This window comes from Schistocerca gregaria, chromosome 3, assembly GCF_023897955.1.
Source record: "Schistocerca gregaria isolate iqSchGreg1 chromosome 3, iqSchGreg1.2, whole genome shotgun sequence".
Taxonomy (NCBI): Eukaryota; Metazoa; Arthropoda; class Insecta; order Orthoptera; family Acrididae; genus Schistocerca; species Schistocerca gregaria.
The window spans coordinates 428,497,382-428,524,548 of NC_064922.1; the positions used below are offsets into that span (position 1 = coordinate 428,497,382).

The window sequence follows — 27,167 nt, forward strand, 5'->3', positions numbered from 1 at the left end:
CTTCATATATTACTGCAAAGTATGTTGGCTAAGTGACTTCTTTCTCAATTTGATGAGAACACATTTAAAAAGAAAATTGTGTTGTAGGAGGAACGCATTCTGACAAAGACAGTCCAGTTCCCTAAGCTCACTGGCGTTAAAGAAAGCACATGGTTTGAAGAATTAATCGTAGACTTGCAAGAATTAAAAGAATAGTTTTATAAAAGTTTTGAGAACACACTCAATCTCACATCTCTTTTCACACTGATTTCAAGATCATTTGCCATTTCAGTTGAAAGCACCCCTGTGCATGTTCAGCCATAGTGGACTGACCTGCGATGTAATTCCAGTTTCGGTGACAAATTTTTTTATCTTAAAACAGTCCAGAACATCTACATTGCTTTGCTCAGGTAGATTTTCCAAGTCTCCATAAGGAGGTTGCAAAAGTACTACAATATTTCAACTGGCATAAATGTGTGAAAGATCTTTTTTGATTATGAAACTTAATAAATCATGATTACATGGCAATGTGAGTGCGAAACTCTGCGAAAATCATCGGCGTCCGTCTTTATGCCAACAATTTATACTGGATAAAAATTATGTGTTCAGCATGCCAAAAAATAATTAATAAATACTGAAAACTTGTTTTGTATGTGATTTGTGTTGTTGAGAAATGTGGAGTATAGAACGAAGTTGCAGCAGTGTGAATGTCCTGCCATTTAAATGTGGTGTGTTCGCTGTTTTGCCCTTTTCCCCTCCTTGTGTCAGATAATGTGGCATGGTGGTGGTCTCGTGATAATCCATTAGCCGACCACTGTGGCTGAACGGTTCCAGGAGCTTCAGTCCGAACCGCCATGCTGCTACGGTCGCAGGTTCGAATCCTGCCTCGGGCAAACCAAACTCTAAAACAATACATGTAAAGCAGATAGTACAGTATTAAGCTATTATAATGAATAACATTCTGCTACTGCAGTCACAGAATTGCAGCAGAAGTGACAGCTGAAAATCTTTCGACAGCCCATTTAAAGTATTCTGGTGATATGAGGCGAAGTATCAAAGAATGTACAAGTGCAGGAACAATGAATCACATTATTGACATGTTATTCCTCAGAATATGTCAGAGAACATTGACTTGTTTTAAAAAATGCCTCAAATTAGGGCATTGTATTAGACACTTGTAACAGAAGTTGTATGCATCCAGAGCCACTAGTAACGAAATTATTGTAAATAAAAAACACAAGGAAAGCACTAAATCCTGTCATTCGTCTTGGACCCCTAAGGAATTAACTGGTGGGGATTACTGAACTTTAAAGCATTCATTACAAAACAGTTATCAGACTTTTTTACAAGTTGTTGTGGGGATGTCTAGCGTTTGTTTCTGAAACAATGGAAGATACTACGGGGTGAAGAGTCATGATATATGATCTGACACTAGTGTTAACATATGTATATGTGGACCTGCAGATGCCTGGCAAATGGTGTTTACACAAATGGATTGCAGTGACAGTGAAATTTCTTGAAAATGGTGTAGTGGTCTGAGGTTGATTTTTCCTGTTTTTATGTTAGATGGTTAATTTTGGTTGCAAGGTCAATGAATACAAGTTCGATTTAGATTGTAGGACTCTTCCATATTTTCTGCAATGGGACCTTTTCTCTATTCGCATAAAATGTTCGTGTCCACAAAGGAAAGCCTGTTGCTTCTTAATTTAGAGAAAATAGGATGGATTTATTACATTGGCAGACTCAAAGCCTCAGCTATAGCTGCATAGAAAGCCTTCCCCAAAAATTATACTGCAATAGTAACACAAGGAGATGCTACAGACTATTTACTTCAGAATGAATTTTAATGGGTGCCTAGAGACTTTGGTCACATTGTATTTTAGTTGGACATTTAATATTCATATCTTTACACTGATGTTAAATTTATAGTTCCCCTCACATTAGGTGGTTCTGAAGAGGAATTTTTGCTCTTGTTTTGTGGAGTTGTTAAATCAAACATCTATTCAGTATGAAGTTTGTTACAATGCTTAAGAACAGTTGAATAACACTACTTCTAAAAATTGTCAGACAGAGAGGATTCTAGGCTCTGTTGGCAAATCAGATTTCCATGATATTGCATTGCTGTTGTGCCACCATCAGTTAAGTTAAACTGATTGAGCTGAAATCTCCCCTTGGAATTCCTTGTCCTCTCTTTTTTTGAATGCTGGTAATGAAATTCAGGCAGTTAACTATGGTTGTAAAGGTTCATAAGAGCACAGTGCAGGGTCTGTCTGATACATGTTATCATGTTCTGTGCAAGCCATGTGAAATGTCATGCTCCAACATTGAAGACAGTTTTGACACAGAAGACAAAGACAACCTGGACGAGCCCCTTGTGGTACCTCTGTCTGAAGCAGCTAAGGTGACAGAAGGTATTAAGTCATATAACATTTTGCAAAGAGCATCACATTTAATTATGAGACAATCTTTTGAGCTGTAGTTACACAACTTTGATAATTACATTGTCATTAGTGCATGTATTTATTGTCTCTTTGAAGATGTTGCTATAGAAGTTGTGCTTGGAGTTCACACCTTTATGTCTTCCTAAGTAATGCTTACTCAGTTTCACATCTACATCTACGTGATTACTCTGCTATTCACAATTAAGTGCCTGGCAGAGGGTTCAATGAACCAATTTCAAACTGTCTCTCTACACTTCCACTCTCAAACAATAAATTTTTCTATGTGAGCCCTGATTTCTTATATTTTATCGTGATGATCATTTCTTCCTATGTAGGTGGGTGCGAACAGAATATGTTCGCAATTGGAGGAGGAAACTGGTGGTAGAAATTTCATGACAAGATCGCGTCGCAACGAAAAACGCTTTTATTTTAATAATTGCCACTCCAATTCACATAACATGTCTGTGGCCCTATCTTCCCTATTTCACAATAATACAAAATGAGCTGCCCTTCTTTGAACTTTTTCAATATCATCTGTCAGTCCCACCTGATAAAGATCCCACACTGCACAGCAATACTCCAGAATAGGGTGGACAAGTGTAGTGTATGCAGTCTCTTTTGTAGATCTGTTGCACCTTCTAAGTGTTCTACCAATGAATCACAGTCTTTGGTTTGCTCTACCCACAACATTATCTATGTGATTGTTCCAATTTAGGTTATTTGTAATTGTAATCCCTAAGTATTAAGTTGAAAATACAGCCTTCAGATTTGTGTGACTTACAGCATAATTGAAATTTAGTGGATTTCTTTTAGTACTCATGTGAATAACTTCACACTTTTCTTTATTCAGGGTCAATTGCGACTTTTCGCACCACACAGATATCTTACCTAAATCATTTTGCAATTAATTTTGGTCATTTGATGACTTTACAAGATGGTAAATGGCAGCATCATCTTCAAATAATCTAAGAGGGCTATTCAGATTGCCTCCTGTGTTGTTAATATAGATCAGGAATAATAAAGGGCCTATAACACTTCCTTGGGGAACGCTGGTTATTACGTCTGTTTTCGTCAGTTACTATGAACTGTGACTTTTATGACAGGAAATAACGAATCCAGTCACACAACTGAGGCGATATTCCATAGGCACACAGTTTGGTTAGAAGACACTTGTGAGGAACGGTGTGAAAAGCCTTCTGAAAATCTAAAAATATGGAGTCAATTTGACATCCCCCGTTGATAGCACTCATTACTTCATGGGTATAAAGAGCTAGTTGTGTCCCACAAGAACGATATTTTCTGAACCCATGCTGACATTGTGTCAGTAAATTGTTTCCTTTCGGGGTACTTCATAATGTTCGAATACAGTATATGTTCCAAAACCCTACTGCAAATCTATGTTAGTGATATGGGCCTGCAATTTAGTGGATTACTCCTATCTCCCTTTTAGGGTATTGGTGTGACTTGAGCAACTTTCCAGTCTTTAGGTACAGAACTTACTGTGAGCGAGCAGTTGTATATAATTGCTGAATATGGAGCTATTGCATTTGCATACTCTGAAAGGAACCTGACTGGTATGCCATCTGGACTTGAAGCCTTGTCTTTATTAAGTTATTTAAGCTGCATTACCATACCGAGGATATCTACTTCTATGTTTCTCATCTTTGTAGTTGTTCTTAATTGGAATTCGGGAATATTTACTTCATCTTCTTTAGTGATGGAGTTTCGGAAAACCATGTTTAATAACTCTGCTTTGGTGGCACTGTCGTCAGTGACTTGAGTGTTGTTATCGTGCAGTGAAGGTACTGATTGCTCCCTGCCTCTCGTGTGCTTTATATATGACCAGAATCTCTTTGGGTTTTCTGCCAGATTCCGAGACAGTTTCATTGTGGAAATTATTAAAAGCATCTCGCATTGAAGCCCGTGCTATATTTTGAACTTCTGCAAAACTTTGCCAATCTTCAGGATTTTGCATTCTTTTAAACCTGGCATGCTTTTTTCATTCCTTCTGCAACAGCGATCTGACCTGTTTTGTGTACCATGGGCGATCAGTACCATCACTTATTAATTTATGTGGTATATATTTCTCAATTGCCTTCGATACTATCTCTTTGAAATCGTTCCACATCTTTTCTACGCTTGCATGATCAGATCGGAAGGAGTGGAGACTGTCTCTTAAAAAGGCATTAAGAGCATTTTTAACAGCTTTTTTAAATAGATGTACTTTGCGGTTCTTTTTTATGGTTGTGGGTATTACGGTTCTCAGTCTAGCAGCAACTGCCTTGTGGTCTCTAATCCCTGTATTCGTCATGATACTCCCAATTTGTCCTGGATTATTTGTTGCTATGAGGTCAAGTAAGTTTTCGCAACCATTTACACTTCGAATAGGCTCATGAACTATTTGTTCAAAATGATTTTCTGAGAAAGCATTCAGTACAATTTCGGATGACGTTTTATGCCTGCCAATGGCTTTAAACGTATAATTTTTCCAGCATATTGAGGGTAGATTGAAGCTGCCACTGACTATAATTGTATGAGTGGGGTACATATTTGAAATGAGACTCAAGTTTTCTTTAAACTTTTCAGCAACTACATCTTCTGAGTCGGTGGGTCAATAAAACGATCCAGTTAATAGTTTAGTCCGATTGTCAAGTATAAACTCTACCCATACTATTTCGCAGGAACTATCTACTTCAATTTCACTACAAGGCAAACTACTTCTGACAGCAATAAATACTCCACCACCATCTGTATTTAATCTATCCTTTCTGAACACTGTTAGATCATTTGAAAAAATTTTGGCTGTACTTATTTCTGGCTTTAGCCAGCTTTCTGTACCTATACCCATTTGAGCTTCAGTGGTTTCTGTTAGATCTTGGAGCTCTAGTTCCTCCCAACACAGCTATCACAATTTACAACTACAATACCGATCGTTTCTACAACTACCTTACTCTGTTTTACCTGCTCTCTTTTAGACGGATGCCCTTCCTGTGGTTTCCTGACACCCACTAACCTAAAAACCACCCAGTCCCTTCCACACAGCCCCCACTACCCATGCAGCCACTTCCTGTGCATAGTGTACTCCTGACCTATTAAGCGGAACCTGGAAATCCACCACCCGATGGCGCAAGTCAAGGAATCTGTAACCTACACTGTCACAGAACCGCCTGAGCCTCTTATTCAGACCCTCCAGTCGGCTCTGCACCAAAGGATGACAGTTGGTTCTGTCGATGATGCTGCAGATCATGAAGTCCACCTTAATCTCGGAAGCAAGACTGGAAGTCTTTACCATTTCCACTAGCTGCCTGAAACCAGAGAGAATCTTCTCAGATCCAAAGCAACACACGTCATTGTTACCGACATGGGCTACCACCTGCAGCTTGATGCCCCATGTACTCTTCATGGCATCCGGACTCCCCCTGGTATGCACACGGAGTGCACACTGGCTTCCTTCCCCTCCTTGGCAGCCATGTTTGTAAGGGTCCCCATTACGCGCCTAACGTTGGAGCTCCCAGCTACTAGCAAACCCATCCTCTCTGAATGCCCAGACCTTGTGGGCCAAGAAGCTTCTTCTGGAACAGGGTGGACGACTGTCTCTGGTCAGAGATTTCGTCAGCCATAGATAATGCTAGAAACCTGTTCATCAAACAAACCCGGGAGGCCCTACGATTGGCCCCACGGAAAGCCTTTCACTGCCTGCCAGACTTTGGAATGATCTCCCACTCGACCACGTGATCTCCCACTCGACTGCGGGTGAGATGTCAACCTCAGTGCAGACAGTACCTGGGCTGGCCACAGCAGTTGATCAATCGGGGGACACGTGGGTTGTGCTCAATGTCCCTCGCGCCCCCGCATCTGACCCTCCACAATGATTGCCCTTGGCAGCAGGCTTAAGTTGTGTGACGGGAGCCAACACTGCCTGGATCTGTGAGCGAAGGGTCACCAATTCCGCTTGCATCTGTACACAGCAATCACAGTACCTATCCATTTTTGAACCTGCTCCTGTTTGCAACTCGTAAAGATATGTAATAAACAAACAGTGTACTCGTCTTATTAGCAGCAGGAACTCGTAGTGCTCTCTCATTGACGGTCTTGACACTGAGCTGTTCTAAGCTAAATAAACAAAAGCCTCAATGATACAAGGGTCGATACAATGGTTGATAGCAACAGCAGTACTGTACACTACACTGTTTCTGAAATGAAATGAAAGGTTGCTCATAGTAAGCACTCAAACACGCAAGAAGTTACTACAAAGGTAACTGAAAAGAAGTCAGTCCTGTTTGAAGCTCGTAAAAATATGTAATAAACAAACAGTGTACTCATCTTATTAGCAGTAGGAACTCGTGGTGCTCTCTCGCTTACAGTATAACTGACACTTTTTATAGATTGGGACTAACATTTTGCTTGTCAAATTCTCCCTGACAATCGTTCAGTGTGGTTTTCACGTAAGACTTATGGGGCAGTAGATACTATAGAGGATACTCAGGTAATTCCATGCACTAGCAGGATAATGTGTCGCTGCTTGTTGTGAAGAATGAGATAACCTTCTTCAAAGAAGAACAGGTACCGCTAGTGACCTGAACGGAGGATCACCTGGTGTGTTTCCCACCAAACTTGTCTTGGATGTGGTTGGAAAATTACTTGTTCATATCATTATACGACTAACCACTGTTTGTGCTTTTTGGACTACATTACAAACTGTGTGGCAGGAAATGCTTATGGATAAGCAAATTGTGAATCCGTACCACAACAAGCATGAGATGGCATCACATCATACTGTATTATCAAAATCAGAATTAACTAATAGTTCTGTAATTGAAGTTTGATGTGTTTTATCTTGTACTTGATCTGCAATATATTATTTTTGTTACATCTATTGTTCTTGGTGTTGCAATTTCCTCAAACCTCAGTAAATACTGAACAGCCTGACTGACAGAGTAAATTCTTATCTTACTTGTCTCCAGAAGTAGTAGATACTGGAATGGTAGCTGAGCAGACTTACTGATACAACATTCATCTATAATCATTTCATCTGTCAAACAATATGAGATTATTTAATAAACATATTAAGGATTCTCCCACATATTACAGCCAAAAGTTTTTCTGTAAACTAAATAAATGATGAGGACAGGTCTGTAGCTTTCATTTATTTGTCTTACGTAAGTTCGCATATGGCTTTGCGTTCTTTAGCCGTGAACAAAGCCAGCTTTGTCTAGTGGTACCCAGGATTAAATGTGGTGTTTCGGACATGCGTTTATTGTTCCAGTACTATTTTCACTCAAAAGTCTTCTCATTTAAACATGGTGTTAGTGCAGGATACCTCATACTAATAAAAATATCTATGTGGTCATAATGGTACACTTGACAAGAAGAAGGCACCAGTTGGTAGGACATGTTCTGAGGCATCAGGGGATCACAAATTTAGCATTGGAGGGCAGTGTGGAGAATAAAAATCATAGAGGGAGGCCAAGATATGAATACACTAAGCAGATTCAGAAGGATGTAGGTTGCAGTAAGTACTGGGAGATGAAGAAGCTTGCACAGGATAGAGTAGCATGGAGAGCTGCATCAAACCAGTCCCTGGACTGAAGACAACAACAACAACAACATATTGGTACAATTCCTGTTGTGCTGTTATACAGAATTAAAATGCATTCTTGTGATAAATTATCACTGAACTTGTCTGAATTGGCACCAGTGAGATGTGGAGTAAACAAAGTATATATATTACAAAAGCATTTATGTGACTATATATTGAGCATCACGAGCATAAGTGTGTAGCTGAATAAAACACATATAGTAGATAGTGCTTTTGTGAGTGAGTTCTGCTACATTATTGAATGCTTCCGAGATGGCATGTAAGATTGCACATAATATTCTTAGGTTTGTTCAGGCTTGTCATTGGTGCAAATGAAAATAGTACAGTTTGAAATCATTTTATCTGCCTTGCTTGTTAGTAACATGTCATTACTTAAAGACATAAAATGTTGTTCCTTGAATAAATAAAGAAAAAAGCGCATTTTATAAAAGGCTCTTATAAAACTCATTATCCAGTCCACATTATTTTTAACTGGTCACTAAATGCAGCAATGTCCATTATATATCGTAATTTGTAGCATTTTGTTATACTGGTGTGGTAGGAAGTATTCAGTTGTAGGTAAGAATGAGTTGTAGAAAATTGATTCCAGTCTGTTTTAACCTATACATAGCTTGGAAATATTAAGTGTGGTTCAAATACTTTCACACTTAACTTAATTCAGTTACATAACAATAATTGAGACGTTTCGTTTATTAGGTTCGCCGTGAAGTTGGTGTCTGGGTACAGTGCTGCAATGAAAGCTGTTCCAAGTGGCGCTACTTGGACTCCACAAGAGATCCACAACAGGTTCCGAAAAAGTGGTTTTGTAACATGAATCCAGGTGCAGTTACATAAATTTTCTTTTGTTGCAATATTTAGCTAACAGACTTAGTTCCTAATTGCTTTTTGGGCATATGTCTTCAAGAAGATTACGGAAATGCAAATACAATTTTCATAGACCTTTTTGGCTGGAGATATTCTACTTCAGTCACCAACAGGTTACTGTGGCCAGTGAATTGAAGTCACAACCTTCCCATGAAGATATCCTGTGCAGGTTGGTTTATCAAGAAAATCCATGTGACTGAGACATAATTGCCTGGATTTTAATGAGTGTAATGTGTAATATAAACAACTACTTGCCACCAGCTCTGCGAAAATGGCACTTTTTCCACATAATATCTGCCATCCCTGTGGTCCTCTTTGCTCGTATAGAAACAAAACTGTTTCTCTCTTTCTATGGTTTCAATGACTAACTCCATGAACATATTTTGCTCCTTCATGTTAATATTTATTGTAGTGCCAAGTTCCATTATTTGTTTCTAATTTTTATGCTCAATTAAGTTGTACCTCTCATCTGTACCTTCTGAGGCTAAGCGTGCAGTGCAGATTTTCATTTTCAATCATTGCCTTATTATCTGTCATGTGTTTTATAATATTTCATTGTACAGACAGGAAAAGTAGTATTATTATCTGTATTTTAATATTCCAGACAAATCTTTGGCGTCTTGCGCTGCTCCACAGAAAGGCCCATCTATAATGCAAGAACTTGATCTTATTGAGAATGAATACACAGCTGGTTCAGTTGTGTGGGCACGCCTTGCAGGTTACCCGTGGTGGCCTGCTATGATTGATGATGATCCAGATGTTGAACAATATTATTGGATCACAACTTTGTCCGATATTCCAGTATGTACCATTATATATATTAAATCAAATTTGTGCTTCATACAGTCTGGTTGTGCTTTGTCTCATATATGAGTAGTAGATCCATGTTATTTTATTTGTGGTGAATATTACAGAGTTAATAACTGTTACATACCATCTTACTCTTGACAACAGAAATAATATTACATTTTTATTTATTAAGTAGGCTCTCTGAACCTGAGATCTGAGAGGTCTCTTTCCCAAACTTGCCCAACTTAAATCCCCCACCTGATAAAAAAGGCAACAGCTACAAAAGCTAGGAATAGTTTTTCTTTTTTTTTCTACTATTATGAACTAGAGGGGTAGGGTAGGAAGGATGCTTTGTGGACTGCTTGGGTTATTGATGATCTGTGCCTGTCTGCAAATCAGTGCTTGGCTTCTGGTGGGCTTAAGACCACAACAACATAATTTTTCATTTGGGTCGACTTCTTTGAAGTGTCTCATCCGCCTGCTTAGCTAGGTGGTTACGTACTTGCCTCCCATGCAAGTGGGCCTGGGTTTGATTCCCAGTCGGGTTGGAGATTTCCCAACTCATGGACTGGGTGTTGTGTTGTCCTCGTCATCATTTCACCTTCATCACCGGCATGCAAGTCACCCAGTGTGGTGTTGAATGAAATTAGACATGCACTTGTCGGCTGAAATTCCCCAGATGGGGCTTCCTGGCCACCAATGCCATATGCTCATTTCCATTTTTGAAGTGTTTTATATCAGCGAGGTTCCTTCAGCTGACAACCAATTCAAATTGCTTACTACTGTGTAAGTGTGCACACAACACTTCTTCATTCAATTTTCATGAGAATTATCGTATTTCAGGAACAATTGACATAGACTTTCTTCTTATCTTCATCTGCCTTTGTGGTGTGCTTGTTTTCATATTCAACACTGTTGAGCTAAAACCCATCTTGTCGTCTTTCCTACTCCTTGATGCATTGTGGAGACAAGAATCTAAATTCCTTTCCGTACTTTTGTATTTAAATTAAAAGGATGGAATTCCCTCAGCTCAAATTGTAATTGCAAACTGAAATTTACTAACTTCACTGTATTTTCTTCACCTCCCCATTGTCTTCCTCTGCCTTACATATGCTTAAATAGGAAAGTATTTAAAATCCCTTTGCAATTACTAAACACTTTTCTGATTTGTGCAAATTGGTCTCCTCCTAAAGAGCCCCATTACACAGATAATATCCTGGCAGATCAGAACACCACATGTTTAAACTACAATGGCTTTTCTGTTATATGTCGGGAATCTCTTTACGTTCTGCAATGCACACATACATTTCCAACTATTGCTACTGTATAATCACCCTCTTTCTGGAGAAAACATTTTAAAAACATCATCATCATTCTGCTCTGTTATACTGAGTCTGAATCTGTATGAGTTTCATCCATAATGCTTTGTCGATCAACAGTACTTGTTCATATATCTGATGATAACTGGTACCTCTAATTTTGAGGACCCTGAAAATTGGCTTTTCCAGACCATCAGGAGATCCTATTTTGGTCACTTCATATGGATATTGAGATAAAAACTATGCTTGACAAGTGCTGTAAGGAGTAATTCTCCTCTTATGCTACTATTTTAGTTCGAGAAACTCCAAAACGCTTGTTTCCAATCCCAGCTATTGCTGAACATATTCATTCATTATTTTATCCTTTATTGTCTTCTATAGGCAAGAGCAGACTAACATCATTTCTGTTGTCTGGAGACAATTCTTAGCTAGTCCAGTAATTGTTCCTGTCACTATTCCACTGATAATGCAGATTTCAGATTTCTATATTATCCTAGATTAGTTTTTATTTATTTATCAATAGAAAGGTAGGAGTAGCAATTATTAAAAAACAAAATTAATAAAAACAATTAAGTACAGCATTTTTCATGGAAAGTATAAGAGACTACAATCTTGCATAACCACAACTTGAACCAGATCATATCATCACAACTCTTTGCCAGCCAGCTGTATAATTGTTACATGTTGAACACCACATGATGCCATCAAATAACTTGCATTTCAAATAGAAAAGAATTCACAGAGATAAGTGCTAGATACTGAACTGATTTCAACAAGCCTGTGTTTGCTCCATCTAGATTCTTTACTCTCTTTTATAATTTGAAAGGATACCAGTATATACTTTCAAATCAAATGTTATGGATGTGGTTGTTTAGAGTCCTGTTTACAGCATTTTTAATTTTGTACCATACACTGCGAAGATTGTTAATTTAGAAACCATTGTTTGTTTTCAGACCCATTACAATGTAGTGTTCTTTGATGAGAAACCACCAACTCGGGCCTGGATCACACCTAAAAATTTGCGTCCCTTCAGTGGCCATGAAAGTGGTAGACAGTATAAAGTGGTTTGTATTTACGTTCTTATTTTTGAATGATTTTTTATAGTAGGCTGTTCCAGCTTGCTTGCCTGCCTGAGAGTAGCTGGACAAGCATGGGCAAGAGTGGACAAAAGGCTGATGCGCAGGCTGTCTTGTAGCCAGACCGTAGCAAATGGAACTGTACTCCACTCGTCGAGCTCAGGTATCCAGGGGTGGCCAAGCAATTGGCACATACACAGAACATGGGTACTTTGGAAAAGTCTGCTTTCAGTAATTAGGTCTTTGCAGTAACCACTGTTCATAACTCAGTAACATTCTTAATGTCAGAGAAGAAAATAAGCAGTTTACATATACATGGAACACAGATTTGTTGGAACAGCCTGCTTTATAATAATTTGGTCTTTGCAGTAACCACTGTTTGTAAGTCAGTAATGTTGTTAATGACAGAGAAAAAATTATTGTCCCATTGTTAGTTTGTAATATGATTTCAATATTTCAGAGGCATTACAATGGATTCGCTTAAAATGTTTCTAGTTGACAAGTTTGCAGAAGGTATGAGCATGCATTGTTTTTCACATTTGGTTTACTGTGGATTTGTTTTCTCATTATATATACTGACAGTTTGTGCTTACAAATGGTATTAGAAATAATACCTTACTTTGTGTTAGTATGTCCACCAAAAAGAATTTCTTTGGTGAATTAGAACAACATATCGAGCCCAGGGTTTGTAGAATACATTAGGAAATACAAGAGGGTATATTGAAAAGTAGTTGCCAAGGTAAAATTTGTGATTAATGATAACTTAACAAGACAGCTTGAAAACAAATCAAAAGCTATGTGGGGTACTGTGAAGGCTGAAACAGGGAAAAGATGTGAACATCAGGATATCATTCTCAGAAATTTAGAAGATGTCTGTATTAAAAAACAAGATCTGCCAAATTATATAAACAGTTATAACATAAATGCAACAACTACTATTAAGCTCTAAGTTTACAAACCAAGGAAAACTAGAAAATTCAAAAGCTGCTTGTAGGAAGAGCTAAGAACCAACAAACAAACATCAAGTGTTAAAAGTGATAAAAAATGTGAAATCTAAAATGTCAGCCGGAGTAGATGAGGTGACATAACAGTGGCTACTCCACAGATTGCAAGGCTTGTGGTGCACATAACCAACTTATTGTTTAGTGGAGGAGAGTTTCACAATCCCAAAGGTGAAACCATTATTTAAAAATGGCAACAAGTATAAGGTAGAAGAAAACTATCAGGTAATACCACTTCTTTCAGCATTTGCCAAAATGTTCAAAAAATCGATGAAGCACAGAATCAACAAATATAAGAATGAGCATAAATTGCTAAACAGAAGTCAGCATGGCTTCCAGGCAGATAAAAATACAGAAACAGTTGTAATGTGTTACACCAAACAAAAAATCAAAAATCAAGAAAAAGACAGTAGAAGTAAATTTAGATCCCTCCAGAGCATTTTATACTGTCAATCATGGCATTCTTTTAGAAAAATTGGGCGTGGCAGGTATTTGAATAACAAGGAAAATGTAGTTTGAATCATATATACAAAACAGAAGAAGGACTGTAGGACTGATGTCAGCTTTGACCTCAAAACAAATTTAGTATCAGATGAAAGAAAAGTGGAAACAGGACTATTCTAGGTCCCATATTGTTTCTTGTCTATATAAGTGACATCTATACATTAGATGATACAGCAAATCCCATACTGTTCGCTATGGTACTGGTGTGATAATAAGTACATCAAAGCAAGTACTGCAAACAGTTACTGATCAGGTCCTAAGGAATGGCCATTCTTGGTTCAGTGCCAACAGGTTGACATTAAATACAAATAAAACAAATTATATGCAATTTGGGAAAATAAGCCAAAATGTAAATCTTGATCTGGTGTTGGATGACAAAGCATAAACAGAGTGACACTTACAAAATTGTTGGTGATTCTTGTTGATGGAAACTTGAATTTTACTGACCACATAATGAAACTTTCACAGAAGCTTAGTTCAGCCCATTTTGCTCTTAGAATTATTACAGACATTTGTACCTCAGAGGGTGCAAGGATGGTATACTTCAGTCTCTTGCAATATACGGAATAATATTTTGGGGTTCCACCACTTGCTACCTGAAACAATTTTTTTATTACAGAAGAGGGCTATATGAATAACACTAGTTATTCACAGACACACTGCAAATCGATATTCAAAAAGCTTAAAATACTAACAATACCTTAATTACATATATATAATGTGTTTTGTATGTCAGGGCCCACCTTACAGATTTTCAAACAGATGTTGCCTTCCATAATTACAATTCCCGAAATACTGTAGCTCACTCTATACTCACCAAACAAAAAGACCACAGAAAGACATGTGAGCTATTTTGGTACAAACCTTAACAGCAGGCTTCCAGTCAATATCAGGAAGTTGGAAATAAAAATGAAGTTCCATGCTTCTAGACAGAGCATAGGGGAACGATGCGGGAGACCTGCACCGGCGTACTAGGCAAGGTCTAGTGGAGATGGTTTGCTGTTGCCTTCCTCCGACAGTAACGAGGATGAGTGATGATGATGAAGATGACACAACAACACCCAGTCATCTCGGGGCACTTCAAAATCCCTGACCCCACCTGGAATTGAACCTGGGACCCTATTCTCAGGAAGCGAGAATGCTACCACGAGACCATGATCTGCGGACATCAGGAAGTTATAAAACGAAAACAAATTTAAAGCAGAATTTATAAAATTCTACTCAAGCAATATTTCTACCTAGTAAATGACTATGTAAGCCAATAAATAACTTCTGATAAAGCCAAACTGAAAATACTGTCTTTTGCCCCTGAACTTTATATTGTACTTGAATATCTAATAGACTGCTGTTGTGTGATGTAAAATCTTTACTGAAATATTGTAGTGTATGTAAGGGCTTGCTGTCTAAGAAGGATAAAAATGAAGCCCTATGGAAAACAGACTATGCAGTTATAGTACATGTATATAAAGTTGTGTTATTATGTATTGTATAATCTTGTATTATTCTGTGTTACTATTATTGTATGATAGTATATTATGTTGCCTGTAATTTTTTATTTACATACTAGTACGTTTCATTTCCTTGAAATGGTCACATAAGTTTACATACCCAATTGGACAGCATCTGTACAGTATTTATTGTCTACAGACAGATATATAAAATAAATAAATAAAATTAGGACTCAGATTAGGATATCTGCCGTTTTCTACTTCTCGGAGTAATGTAAATTTTTGTTTGTCATTGAAGTTCAGTCTGTAGCAAAAAAATGAAGACAGTATAAAGGCCTGATCTCATGACAATATGATTGAATAGAAACATTTTAATTTGCAAGCTACATCAAGTGGTAATACTTCCACATCATAAGACAGGTTGCCTCATACCAGGCTCCGAGTTTTCAGCAGAAAAGTTGTTGTTGTTGTGGTCTTCAGTCCTGAGACTGGTTTGATGCAGCTCTCCATGTCACTCTATCCTGTGCAAGCCTCTTCATCTCCCAGTACCTACTGCAACCTACATCCTTCTGAATCTGTTTAGTGTATTCATGTCTTGGTCTCCCTCTACGATCTTTACCCTCCACGCTGCCCTCCAATACCAAATTGGTGATCCCTTGATACCTCAGAACATGTCCTACCAACCGATCCCTTCTTCTGGTCAAGTTGTGCCACAAACTTCTCTTCTCCCCAATCCTATTCAATACTTCCTCATTAGTTATGTGATCTACCCATCTAATCTTCAGCATTTTTCTGTAGCACCACATTTCAAAAGCTTCTATTCTCTTCTTGTCCAAACTATTTATCGTCCATGTTTCACTTCCATACATGGCTACACTCCATGCAAATACTTTCAGAAATGACTTCCTGACACTTAAATCTATACTCGATGTTAACAAATTTCTCTTCTTCAGAAACGCTTTCCTTGCCATTGCCAGTCTACATTTTATATCCTCTCTACTTCGACCATCATCAGTTATTTTGCTCCCCAAATAGCAAAACTCCTTTACTACTATTAAGTGTCTCATTTCCTAATCTAATTCCCTCAGCATCACCTGACTTAATTCGACTACATTCCATTATCCTTGTTTTGCTTTTGTTGATGTTCATCTTATATCCTCCTTTCAAGACGCTATCCATTCCATTCAAGTGCTCTTCCAAGTCCTTTGCTGTCTCTGACAGAATTACAATGTCATCCGCGAACCTCAAAGTTTTTATTTCTTCTCCATGGATTTTAATACCTACTCGAAATTTTTCTTTCGTTTCCTTTACTACTTGCTCAATATACAGATCGAATAACATCGGGGACAGGCTACAACCCTGTCTTACTCCTCTCCCAACAACTGCTTCCCTTTCATGTCCCTCGACTCTTATAACTGCCATCTGGTTTCTGTACAAATTGTAAATAGCCTTTCGCTCCCTGTATTTTACCCCTGCCACCTTTAGAATTTGAAAGAGAGTATGCCAGTCAACATTGTCAAAAGCTTTCTCTAAGTCTACAAATGGTAGAAACATAGGTTTGCCTTTCCTTGATCTTTCTTCTAAGATAAGTCGTAAGGTCAGTATTGCCTCACGTGTTCCAGTACGGAATCCAAACTGGTCTTCCCCGAGGTCGGCTTGTACTAGTTTTTCCATTCGTCTGTAAAGAATTCGTGTTAGTATTTTGCACCTGTGGCTTATTAAACTGATTGTTCGGTAATTTTCACATGTGTCAACACCTGCTTTCTTCGGGATTGGATTTATTATGTTCTTCTTGAAGTCTGAGGGTATTTCGCCTGTCTCATACATCTTGCTCACCAGATGGTAGAGTGTTGTCACTACTGGCTCTCCCAAGGCCGTCAGTAGTTCCAATGGAATGTTGTCTACTCCGGGGGCCTTGTTTCGACTCAGGTCTTTCAATGCTCTGTCAAACTCTTCACACAGTATCGTATCTCCCATTTCATCTTCATCTACATCCTCTTCCATTTCCATAATATTGTCCTCAAGTACATCGCCCTTGTATAGACCCTCTATATACTCCTTCCACCTTTCTGCTTTCCCTTCTTTGCTTCGAACTGGGTTTCCATCTGAGCTCTTGATGTTCATACAAGTGGTTCTCTTATCTCCAAAGGGCTCTTTAATTTTCCTGTAGGCAGTATCTATCTTACCCCTAGTGAGATAAGCCTCTACATCCTTACATTTGTCCTCTAGCCATCCCTACTTAGCCGTTTTGCACTTCCTGTTGATCTCATTTTTGAGACATTTGTATTCCTTTTTACCTGCTTCATTTACTGCATTTTTATATTTTCTCCTTTCATCAATTAAATTTAATATTTCTTCTGTTACCCAAGGATTTCTACTAGCACTCATCTTTTTACCTACTTGACCCTCTGCTGCCATCACTACTTCATCCCTCAAAGCTACCCATTCTTCTTCTGCGGTATTTCTTTCCCCCCCTTACTGTCAATTGTTGCCTTATGTTCTCCCTGAAACTCTGTACAACCTCTTGTTCTTTCAGTATATCCAGGTCCCATCTCCTTAAATTCGTACCTTTTTGCAGTTTCTTCAGTTTTAATCTACATGTCATAACCTATAGATTGTGGTCAGAGTCCACATCTGCCCCTGGAAATGTCTTACAATTTAAAACCTGGTTCCTAAATCTCTGTTTTACCATTTTATAATGTATCTGATACCTTTTAGTATCTCCAGGGTTCTTCCATGTATACAACCTTCTTTCATGATTCTTAAACCAAGTGTTAGCTATGATTAAGTTGTTCTCTGTGCAAAATTCTACCAGGCGGCTTCCTCTTTCATTTCTCTCCCCCAATCCATATTCACCTACTACGTTTCCTTCTCTCCCTTTTCCTACTACCGAATTCCATCACCCATGACTATTAAATTTTCGTCACCCTTCACTATCTGAGTAATTTCATTTATCTCATCATACATTTCTTCAATTTATTCGCCATCTGCAGAGCTAGTTGGCATATAAACTTGTACTACTGTAGTAGGTGTGGGCTTCATATCCATCTTAGCCACAATAATGCGCTCACTATGCTGTTTGTAGTAGCTAACCCGCATTCCTATTTTCCTATTCATTATTAAACCTACTCCTGCATTACCCCTATTTGATTTTGTGTTTATAACCCTGTAGTCACCTGACCAGAAGTCTTGTTCCTCCTGCCACCGAACTTCACTAATTGCTATATCTAACTTTAACCTATCCATTTTCCTTTTTATATTTTCTAACCTACCTGCCCGATTAAGTGATCTGACATTCCACATTGCGATCCGTAGAACGCCAGTTTTCTTTCTCCTGATAAAGACGTCCTCTTGAGTAGTCCCCGCCCGGATATCCGAATGGGGGACTATTTTACCTCCGGAATATTTTACCCAAGAGGACACCATCATCATTTAATCATACAGTAAAGCTGCATGCCCTCGGGAAAAATTACGGCTGTAGTTTCTCCTTGCTTTCAGCCATTCGCAGTACCAGCACAGCAAGGCCATTTTGGTTATTGTTACAAGGCCAGGTCAGTCAATCATCCAGACTGTTGCCCTTGCAACTACTGAAAAGTCTGCTGCCCCTCTTCAGGAGCCACACGTTTGTCTGGCCTCTCAACAGATACCCCTCCGTTGTGGTTGCACCTACGGTACGGCTATCTATATCGCTGAGGCACGCAAGCCTCCCCACCAACGGCAAGGTCCATGGTTCATGGGGGGAAGAGCAGAAAAGTAGGATCACCATTATATAACTAAAAAGAAATAAACATGTATGTTTAAATACTGATGATTGTAATATGCATAATAATTTTGGTGATATTGGTCATCAGTGTACTGTGTGGCTAGTAAAAATATCGTGAAAGTTAAGAGACCTAGAGAGAGAGAGAGAGAGAGAGGAAAAAAAAAGAAGAAGAAATATAGAAGAAACATGACAAGAATTCAAGAGAAAATTTGCAAATGGTAGGGCAGCGCTCTATTACTGACAGTGTGTGTTGGATTTAGAACAGGAACAGAACAAGGAGGCTGAGAAGAATGAATATAATTTTTAAAAATGTAATTTAAGCTCATATCTGTAACAAGCAGCTTCCACAATTGTTTAAGATCACTATAGATGCTACATTTTACCCATATGTTGGACACGTTGTTTACATAGACCTTTATTAACTGTGCACATGTAAGTGCCACAGTATCCTGTTCCTTGAGGTGTATTTTTGGAAATAGTGCATATTCCATGGAATGGTCAGAAATGTGTTTAATTTGTTTGTTGAAGAGGAACTGTCTCTTGAGCGTGATCCATATTCTGAATCCCTAGGAACAGCGGCAGTAAACTGTTCTCTTATCGATTATTTTAATTGTATATTGTTCAAAGTACTTTCAATAATGCTGGACAAGTAATTTTGTGATATAAAAATAATACCAGAATACAAAAACACATTATGATCTAGTGCAAACAAAATATCTATGATAAAATATTGCAAATTTTCTTATCATAATTACTGTGAATATTGAATGCATACAGGTTTCAAACAGTTCAATATTAATAACATTTACGTTTCAAAAAGGTCTAATTTTCTGTTGGTGCAACAGAAAGCCAAGTTGGACCGATTGCTGTTCATTCATAATCTAAAAAATAAATGGTAGGTATTAAGGAAACATATACTGTTAGTGTATAAATTGGCGAGGGGACAGAATGGAGCCTTAATCCAAATAAGAAATTGGCATGCAGTGTTTCTCCTGTGACATCATCTGATAGCCAGGCACCAAAGGTGAAATGAAGGAAAGGTTGCCTTATTCTTCATTAAAGATGTACTTAATAAATAGGGAGTTATTTCTAAATAGTATATGCCTTACTATAGAGGCCCAAAAACATGATGACTACATGCTTAATAGCATGTTAGCCCATCTTTGAAAAACGATATAGCAGTTATCCTGTGTGGCAGGGACTCAACACATCCTTGGTAGGTTTGCAGAGGAATGTGGCATCAGGTGTCTACAAACAGGTCACACAAAGCCTGTAGATTAGGAGTTCATTGTTTGTGGGCACATAACTAGTGCCCAATAGTGTCCCAGATATGTTCAATAAAATTCAGATCCGGCCAAATTGATGGCAAAGACATCAGTGCGAGTGCATTATCATGCTTGTCAAACTACTGTACCATGTTTCTGGCCTTTTAAAATGTACAGTTATGCTGGGAGATCCCAACACTTTTGGGGAGACATAGAGCATGAAGGGATGCAGATGGTCCACAATAATGCTGTCATAGTCCACAGCTGTCATGATGCCTTGGATTACTACCACAGGTCCCATGGATGCCCTCCTTTGCATAATAATGCTGCCACTAGCTTGTGTCCTTGGTGTGGCGCATGTTTTGAATAGTCATTCACATGGATGACAGCTTATCTTGTCTCCACAGTTGACCTGGCATAACAAGAAATTTAGTTCAATGACGAGGCAGCGTTGCACCTTTTGGACATGTAACTTGATAAGGAAAGTATACATGTGGAGCAGAGATGAATGGAGAATCATTCTAGTGATAATACAATTCACAAATGGAGAAATCTCATTGTTCCCATTGATCAATGGTCCAATCTCCAGGATCTCAATCATACTGCAGTTTTAATTCACAGTATCATTTGATCAACATGAGAACATGTAGGGGTCATCTTCTGCAGAGCCCCAAGTTCAACAGTGTGTGCTGAATAGTATCTCTGAAACACTTTTGCTCTGACCTCACATCTGCCACAGATAGCTGCCTACCCTGATACACAGTGTTAATAAGCTGCCTCCAACATCCACATTCTGTGAAGAGTTGTGTATCTCTAACACCTTGTTGCCTACTCACAGTTTTACCATCCTTCAGTCACTTCTCATAGATGCTAATGACAGCAGGATGTGAACAGCATAGCAGCTTTGCCAATTCCGAGATGTTCATTCTCAGGCACTGGGCCATAACAATTTGCCCTCTGTCAAAGTCATTCATATCAGTGGATTTCCCCATTTGCAGCATGTATAGTATTCATTAAAGGGAAACTGTATCATTCTAGATTATTATGTAGATGTATGTTGAATGATAGTTTCCAGGAATGAACTGATATAATTTACAAGTGGCTCCAAAGAATAGAAAAGTTCATAATAGATAATGAAGTATATTTTAGAGAAAAAGGGCACTTGTGTTGAATACATTCAGTTCCTTTTTCTCCATGAATGCTATTGTTCTTTCCCAGAGATTCTTCCCCCTTTCTTCTGCCCAGGTGATTTTAGGGTATGTTTGTGGTGCAGCCTCACTTCTAGCACCTCAGTGCTCACTGAAACTCTTGTTCGATTTACACAACAGTCTTGCTGCTGGCACATTGCACATGCAGACATCAAGTGTCTTACTGGGAGCTTTCACAATGCAGCTGTTTACATTCCTAGTTGATTCCATGTTGATTACTTGCAGCATGTGAAGCAAAATCTATATTCTCTTCAGGATCTGATGACAGTAATAGTTGTTCATTTATGCCAAAAATTAGATTATTGATGAGGAGAAAGAAGAAGTATGGATGTACCCTTGGATGTAGACTGTCCATACTGCTCTTGAAACCTAGATATTACATAGTGCAGATACTTTCACCAGTTCCACCAAAAGCTCAAACATGATCCATGGAAAATTTTCAGACTGATACTGATGTCACTGCAAGCTTTCCAGTTGAGTTCAAATATCATTGAACCAGAATAGAAAAAGATTTGAAGACCAGATCCATCATTATTAATGTAATTGTTGTGGATGAGCAATTTGTAGATCTGCTCATACTTAGGTAAAATTTTGCTAGTTTTTATCCACATCTACATGTGAAAAGATATAAAAAAAGATATATTAGGTGTGTAGGAGTAACTTCTCTACATAAAGGAAAACACTTGTGTGGATTTTATACTGTGAATAACCACTTTTATTGTACCGCACAAACACAATACATACCTACATTAACGCAAGAAACGAACACTGGTTGTTTCCTCCAAGGAACCTCACTCACAAAGAGAATGTTTCAGACTATCAACTTGTCACTCGTCACTCCCACACCCTACACGCCCCCCCCCCCCCCCCCCCCCCCCCCCGCCCCCTGCTCCCCTCCCTGAAGTGCGGAGCACCCGGTATTGTGGGTACTTAAACTTCACCACTCGGCCTGCCCGAGTGTGGGTGTGGGTGCTGCTTGCTGATTCCGCTGCTGCTTTAGGTTCCCTGGTGGGGAGCTCCGATGGGTCACAGTTGTCGGGCTCTGCGGAAGGTCTGTGTTTGTTGCGAGTTGTGTCTGAAGCTGTCTGTGAGACTGCAGTCAGTGCTGTCATTGTCCAAGCGGGTTTTTTCCGCTCAATGGAAACCTTGGTCGACTTTCCCTGGAGGAGGATATCCATTGTGTGTGCGCACCCCATTCTAGCACTTGGAATGGTCAATGGTCCTATGTATAGTGGCTGTAACGAATGGCACACCAGGTCTGTGCGGAGCATGATGTGGGAACAAGTATCGAGGGACTTGTGTGTGAACACTGGGTGCGTGCCATGCTGGGTTCCCGAGGCTGCACTTAGCATCTCTGCCTGCTTCCTCATTTGTTGCAAGGGGTAGGATAGTTGTATCTCATCTGGGAGAGGAACTGGTGCAAGGAATTCTGTTGGAACACGTAGTGGTTCTCCATATACCAACTCTGCCGAGGAACAACTGATGTCTGTTTTTAATGCGGTCCATAACCCCAGCAAAACCAATGGCAACGCTTGAGTCCATGAGTCCTCGTGGCACATCAGGGCAGCTGTTAACATCCGGTGTCACCTTTCCACCAAACCGTTGCTGGCCGGGTGGTAGCTAGTTGTCCGGTTTCGTTGGAAGCCGCAGACTTTTGACAGTTGTTGGAACAGTGTCAACTCGAATTGGCGTCCTTGGTCGGTGGTAACGAAAAATGGGCACCCAAAATGAGCTACCCAAGTTTCCAAGAATGCCTGTACAGTAGTCTCTGCAGAAATGTCCCTGATTGGTGTTGCCTCTGCCCACCGTGTGCAACAATCCACTGCCGTAAACAAGTACCTGTAACCTTCTGAAGGGGTTAGGGGACCCACCAAGTCAATGTATACGTGCCCAAAACGTGCTGTTGTGGTTGGGAATTGTCCTACTGGACCGTGAACATGTTGCCCCACTTTGCTACATTGACACTGATAGCAGCTGTGGGCCCACTCTCCTGTTGAATACCTTTCGTCGGAACTGGAGGTTATGTATGGGCATGGTCTAACCGTGGAGGTGTTGCACCGTACCTTAACTGGGCTGCAGGGGGCATCCACAAGTTGTAAATGTAGGTCAGTGGACGGGTCCACCAACAAGGACTGCAGCTGCGCATCTGAAGCCTGTGCCATTGCCAATTCAGAATAACCCAACATTGGACTTATCCCTTTAATGTGCGAGAAATAGTCTGCCACAATGTTGTCGGCACCATGGATGTGACGCACATCTGTCGGAAACTGGCATATAAACTCGATATGGCGGGCTTGGCAGGGGGAACATGAGGCACTGATTTTGTAGAAAGCTGCTACGAGTGGTTTATGGTCAGTGTATATGGTGAATTGCCTGCCCTCGACGAGAGGGCGGAAGTGCCTGACACTTTCATACATTGCGAGGAGTTCCCTGTCGTATGCACTCCAACGAGTTAGACTCATCTGTAGTTTTTGTGAAAAAAAAACTTAGTGGCTGCCAATGGCCCTTCACTCTCTGGTGCAGTGCTGCACCGATTGCAACTTGGGTTGCGTCTACTACTAGGGCTAGCTGAGCTACTGGTGCAGGCTGTGCAAGCCCCACACCGTTGTGAAGGCTGTTTTGCAGTGCCTTGAAAGCAGAGTCCATCTCGGGTGTCCAAGGGAGCCAATTTTGTTGTGTCTGACATAGGCATTGTTCAGTGGCATCTGGATTGCTGTTGTTCCGGGGAGGTGGCGACAATAGAAATTTATCATTCCTAGGAATCGTCGGAGATCATGGTAGTTTTGAGGCCGTGGTAGAGTACGCAACAACTGCAGCTTCTCTGGCAGTGGGAAAATGCCCTGGGCTGACAATTTATAACCCAGGAAGGTCACCACAGGTTCTCCAAACACGCACTTGTCCTTGTTAAGTGTTATCCCATGAGCACTAAGCCTGCTTTGCACCTCGTTTACATGTTTCTGATGGTCAGAAACATTCCCCGAAAACACCAGAATGTCGTCTAAATAGGTGGAACAATATTGTAGCCCTCCTTCACCAACCATTCAAACAGCCCGAATGGGGTTGTCACTGCAGTCTTTGGTATGTCCTGCTCTGCCATCAGGATCTGACTATAAGCCTTACGGCAATCTAACACACTGAATATGGTCGTCCCAGCCAGTGAATGGGTGAAATCCTGTATATGTGGCACAGGGTATCTGTCCATAACAGTTCAGGCATTCAAAGCTCGATAATCACCACACGGGCGCCATGACTCATTCTTTTTACGGGTGAGGTACAGAGGGGAGGACCACGGACTGTTGGATGGCTGTATAGTTCCTTCTTGTAGCATCTCATTGAAAATGGTCTTGGTTTCCTGCAAACAATCAGGTACAAGCCTGCGAACGCGTGAGGAGACTTGTGGGCCTGGGGTTGTACGGATGTGGTGCACCATCTCTTACTTTGCCCTGTTCTTACTTGTTCCATGTTGTGGCTTGGGTGTCGCCTTTGGGGTTGAGACAGCAGGAGCCTGTTGTTGTGCCATCAACTGTTTTGACGTCATTTGAGTCATCTGCAGCTCAGATTCCTTTGTCGATATGGTGTTCTCCCAGGTGGGTGCACCTAGGTTATCTACCCTTGGGCATGCATGAGAGGTCGGACGTCCTTGTATTCCTTGGATAACCCATCCATTGGCAGAATGGACGAGTTCTGACTTGCGTAAACCCACAGACAATGCATGTTTTGCCAGCAAATCAGCACCTAGTATAGGTTGGTCGATATCGGTCATAATGAAGGTCCAGTTGCATTTCGCTGGTAGCCCAATGTCCACTGCCAGTGTTTTCTGTCCGTATGTGTGGATGACTGAATTGTTGACTGCCTTCAAAGTGGTCTCTTCAGCACATTTTTCTGAAGGGCAGAAATTTACAGGCAGAGTGCTGACAACTGAGCCGGTGTCAACAAAAAATATCCATCCTGTAGATCAATCAGGAACGAAAAGTCTTTGTGAAGCTGCGTACCTTACAGCTGTGGGAGAAGTCGATCCGCATAATGTAGGGTCGTGCTGAAATGGGGGTGTTCTCCTCGCATGCGTCTGTGAGTTTAGGCGCAGTTTCTTGTTGTCACGGTCGGCTGCACCTAAAGTAGGCCGTGGGATGCGCTTGGGTGCGAGCATGGCACCTTACACTTCGTCGCTTGCGAGCTGAAACGCTGGTGGATCCAGCAATAACTGGTGCTGTTGTTTGCGGGCTCGTCGGCTGGTGACGACGCATGTGTGTGTCAGCCGCCGCGACGTCACGTGGCTCTAGCCTCTGCAGCTGGGCGATGGCAGTGCGGAGAGATTGGAAAGTCATGCTGTCGTGGCAGCACAAGCTGGAGGTGCCACATCGATTGGCTCCGACCGTGCTCGGTTGGTGTCGTTGGCCGGGGTGGTTGCGGCAGCGGCCACTGTGGTGTGCGAAACGAGTAGGGAGTGCACTCTATCGGCCACTTGCAGCAACTCGCTTAATGGCTGGCCATCGTAAGCGATTAAGGTTAAACACACCTGCGGAGGGTAACTGCTGTCGCCAGATGTGCACAAGTAATGTGTCTGAGAACACGGAAGTGTCCACCATAACACTTAAATGCTGGTAAAAGTCTGAAGGTGACCGGTTGCTGCGTTTCTCGTGGCGCAGGAGCTGTGTTATCCACTGGTCCACAGCTTTTGTGCAACACTTAATTAACGCCGGCGTAGGCTTCTTGTGGTGGGGGTTGCATAATTATATCCAATACCACTGACAACGCACTATGGTCCTGGTGGCATATCACTAGCATGAACTGTTGAACATCATCAACTGTTTGTTGCTGCATGAAAATGTTCTCCATAATAGCGAACCAAATTTCCGGATGTTCGGGAACGAAAGGTGCGGGCCGAATTTGTAACCGTGATGCGGGTGGGCCACGATAACCGGCGAACAGATAGTTTGAAACTCGTGGGAGTGGCACCGACGCAGATGATGAAAAGGCAAGCACATTTGGTCTGATCTCGGTGTGTCCTGCGGGCTGCTTGTACGAGGCACTATCCTGTGGCGGCGTCTCGGGAACTGCCGGCACAAGCATATGAGATGTAGGAATCTGCGGCACTGTGAACTGAGGGGTTTGCTGCATCCTGCTGAGCTCCTTCTTGATATTCTAGATGACGCCGTCAATGTCGCGGACGAGGTCCTGTGCAGACGACGTGTCGATACGAGACGTCGCGGAAAATATCTAAAGAAACTTGTCTACTGTCACACCGCTTAGTTATGGGGTCACCACAAACACAATACATGTGTATGTTAACGTGGGAAACAAATGTTGGTTGTTTCCTCCAAAGAACCTCACTCACAAAGAGAACGTTTCAGTGTCCTGTCGACTATCGACTTGTCACTCCCACAGGTGAAACAGAGGAACTGATTTTCAAAAATTATCACACACAACATTATCATTTATGAAGTGGTTGTTATATGTGTGGCTCAGGTCCAAAATAGCTGTGCTTTGAAAAAATGATTGAAATAGATGTCTGTTTAAATTCATCACTTTCAGTTCTGACTCTTGAAATTATCTTGTAGGCACACAGCAGCCATTACTGTCTGCATACAATGGTCTAATTGGTATGGTACTGGGAAAATGAGGGCAGTCCACAAAGTAGATTCCTTATACATTCAGGTGATGCATCCTAGATTAGTGCTCAAGGGATCCATACCAGGTAGGACTACCAGCAGACATTGAATGTATACAAAAAAGAGCAGAATCAAAGCTCTCATATTTGTTTGATCAATGAGAGATCCGAGCTGACAGATGCCGGAAGATGGATGCAAACTCTAATATTAAGCAAATTATGCAGCTTGCACAGAAGTGATATTTCTCATGCTGTAAACCCGAATGTAACTAGTAGAAACTTTAATATGTCATGCAATGGGAC

The 27,167-nt window shown here is 40.5% G+C and overlaps 1 protein-coding gene across 1 annotated transcript in view; it reads left to right on the forward strand.

The window, feature by feature from the left end:
* The window catches only part of LOC126354627 (uncharacterized), a 276,170-nt gene that overhangs the window by 139,181 nt on the left and 109,822 nt on the right, over nucleotides 1–27,167 (forward strand). Inside the window, exons 8-10 of the mRNA XM_050004393.1 lie at nucleotides 8,716–8,839; nucleotides 9,488–9,684; nucleotides 11,945–12,055. Coding sequence (XP_049860350.1) covers nucleotides 8,716–8,839; nucleotides 9,488–9,684; nucleotides 11,945–12,055 — 432 coding nt within the window. The remainder of the gene's footprint in view (nucleotides 1–8,715; nucleotides 8,840–9,487; nucleotides 9,685–11,944; nucleotides 12,056–27,167) is intronic.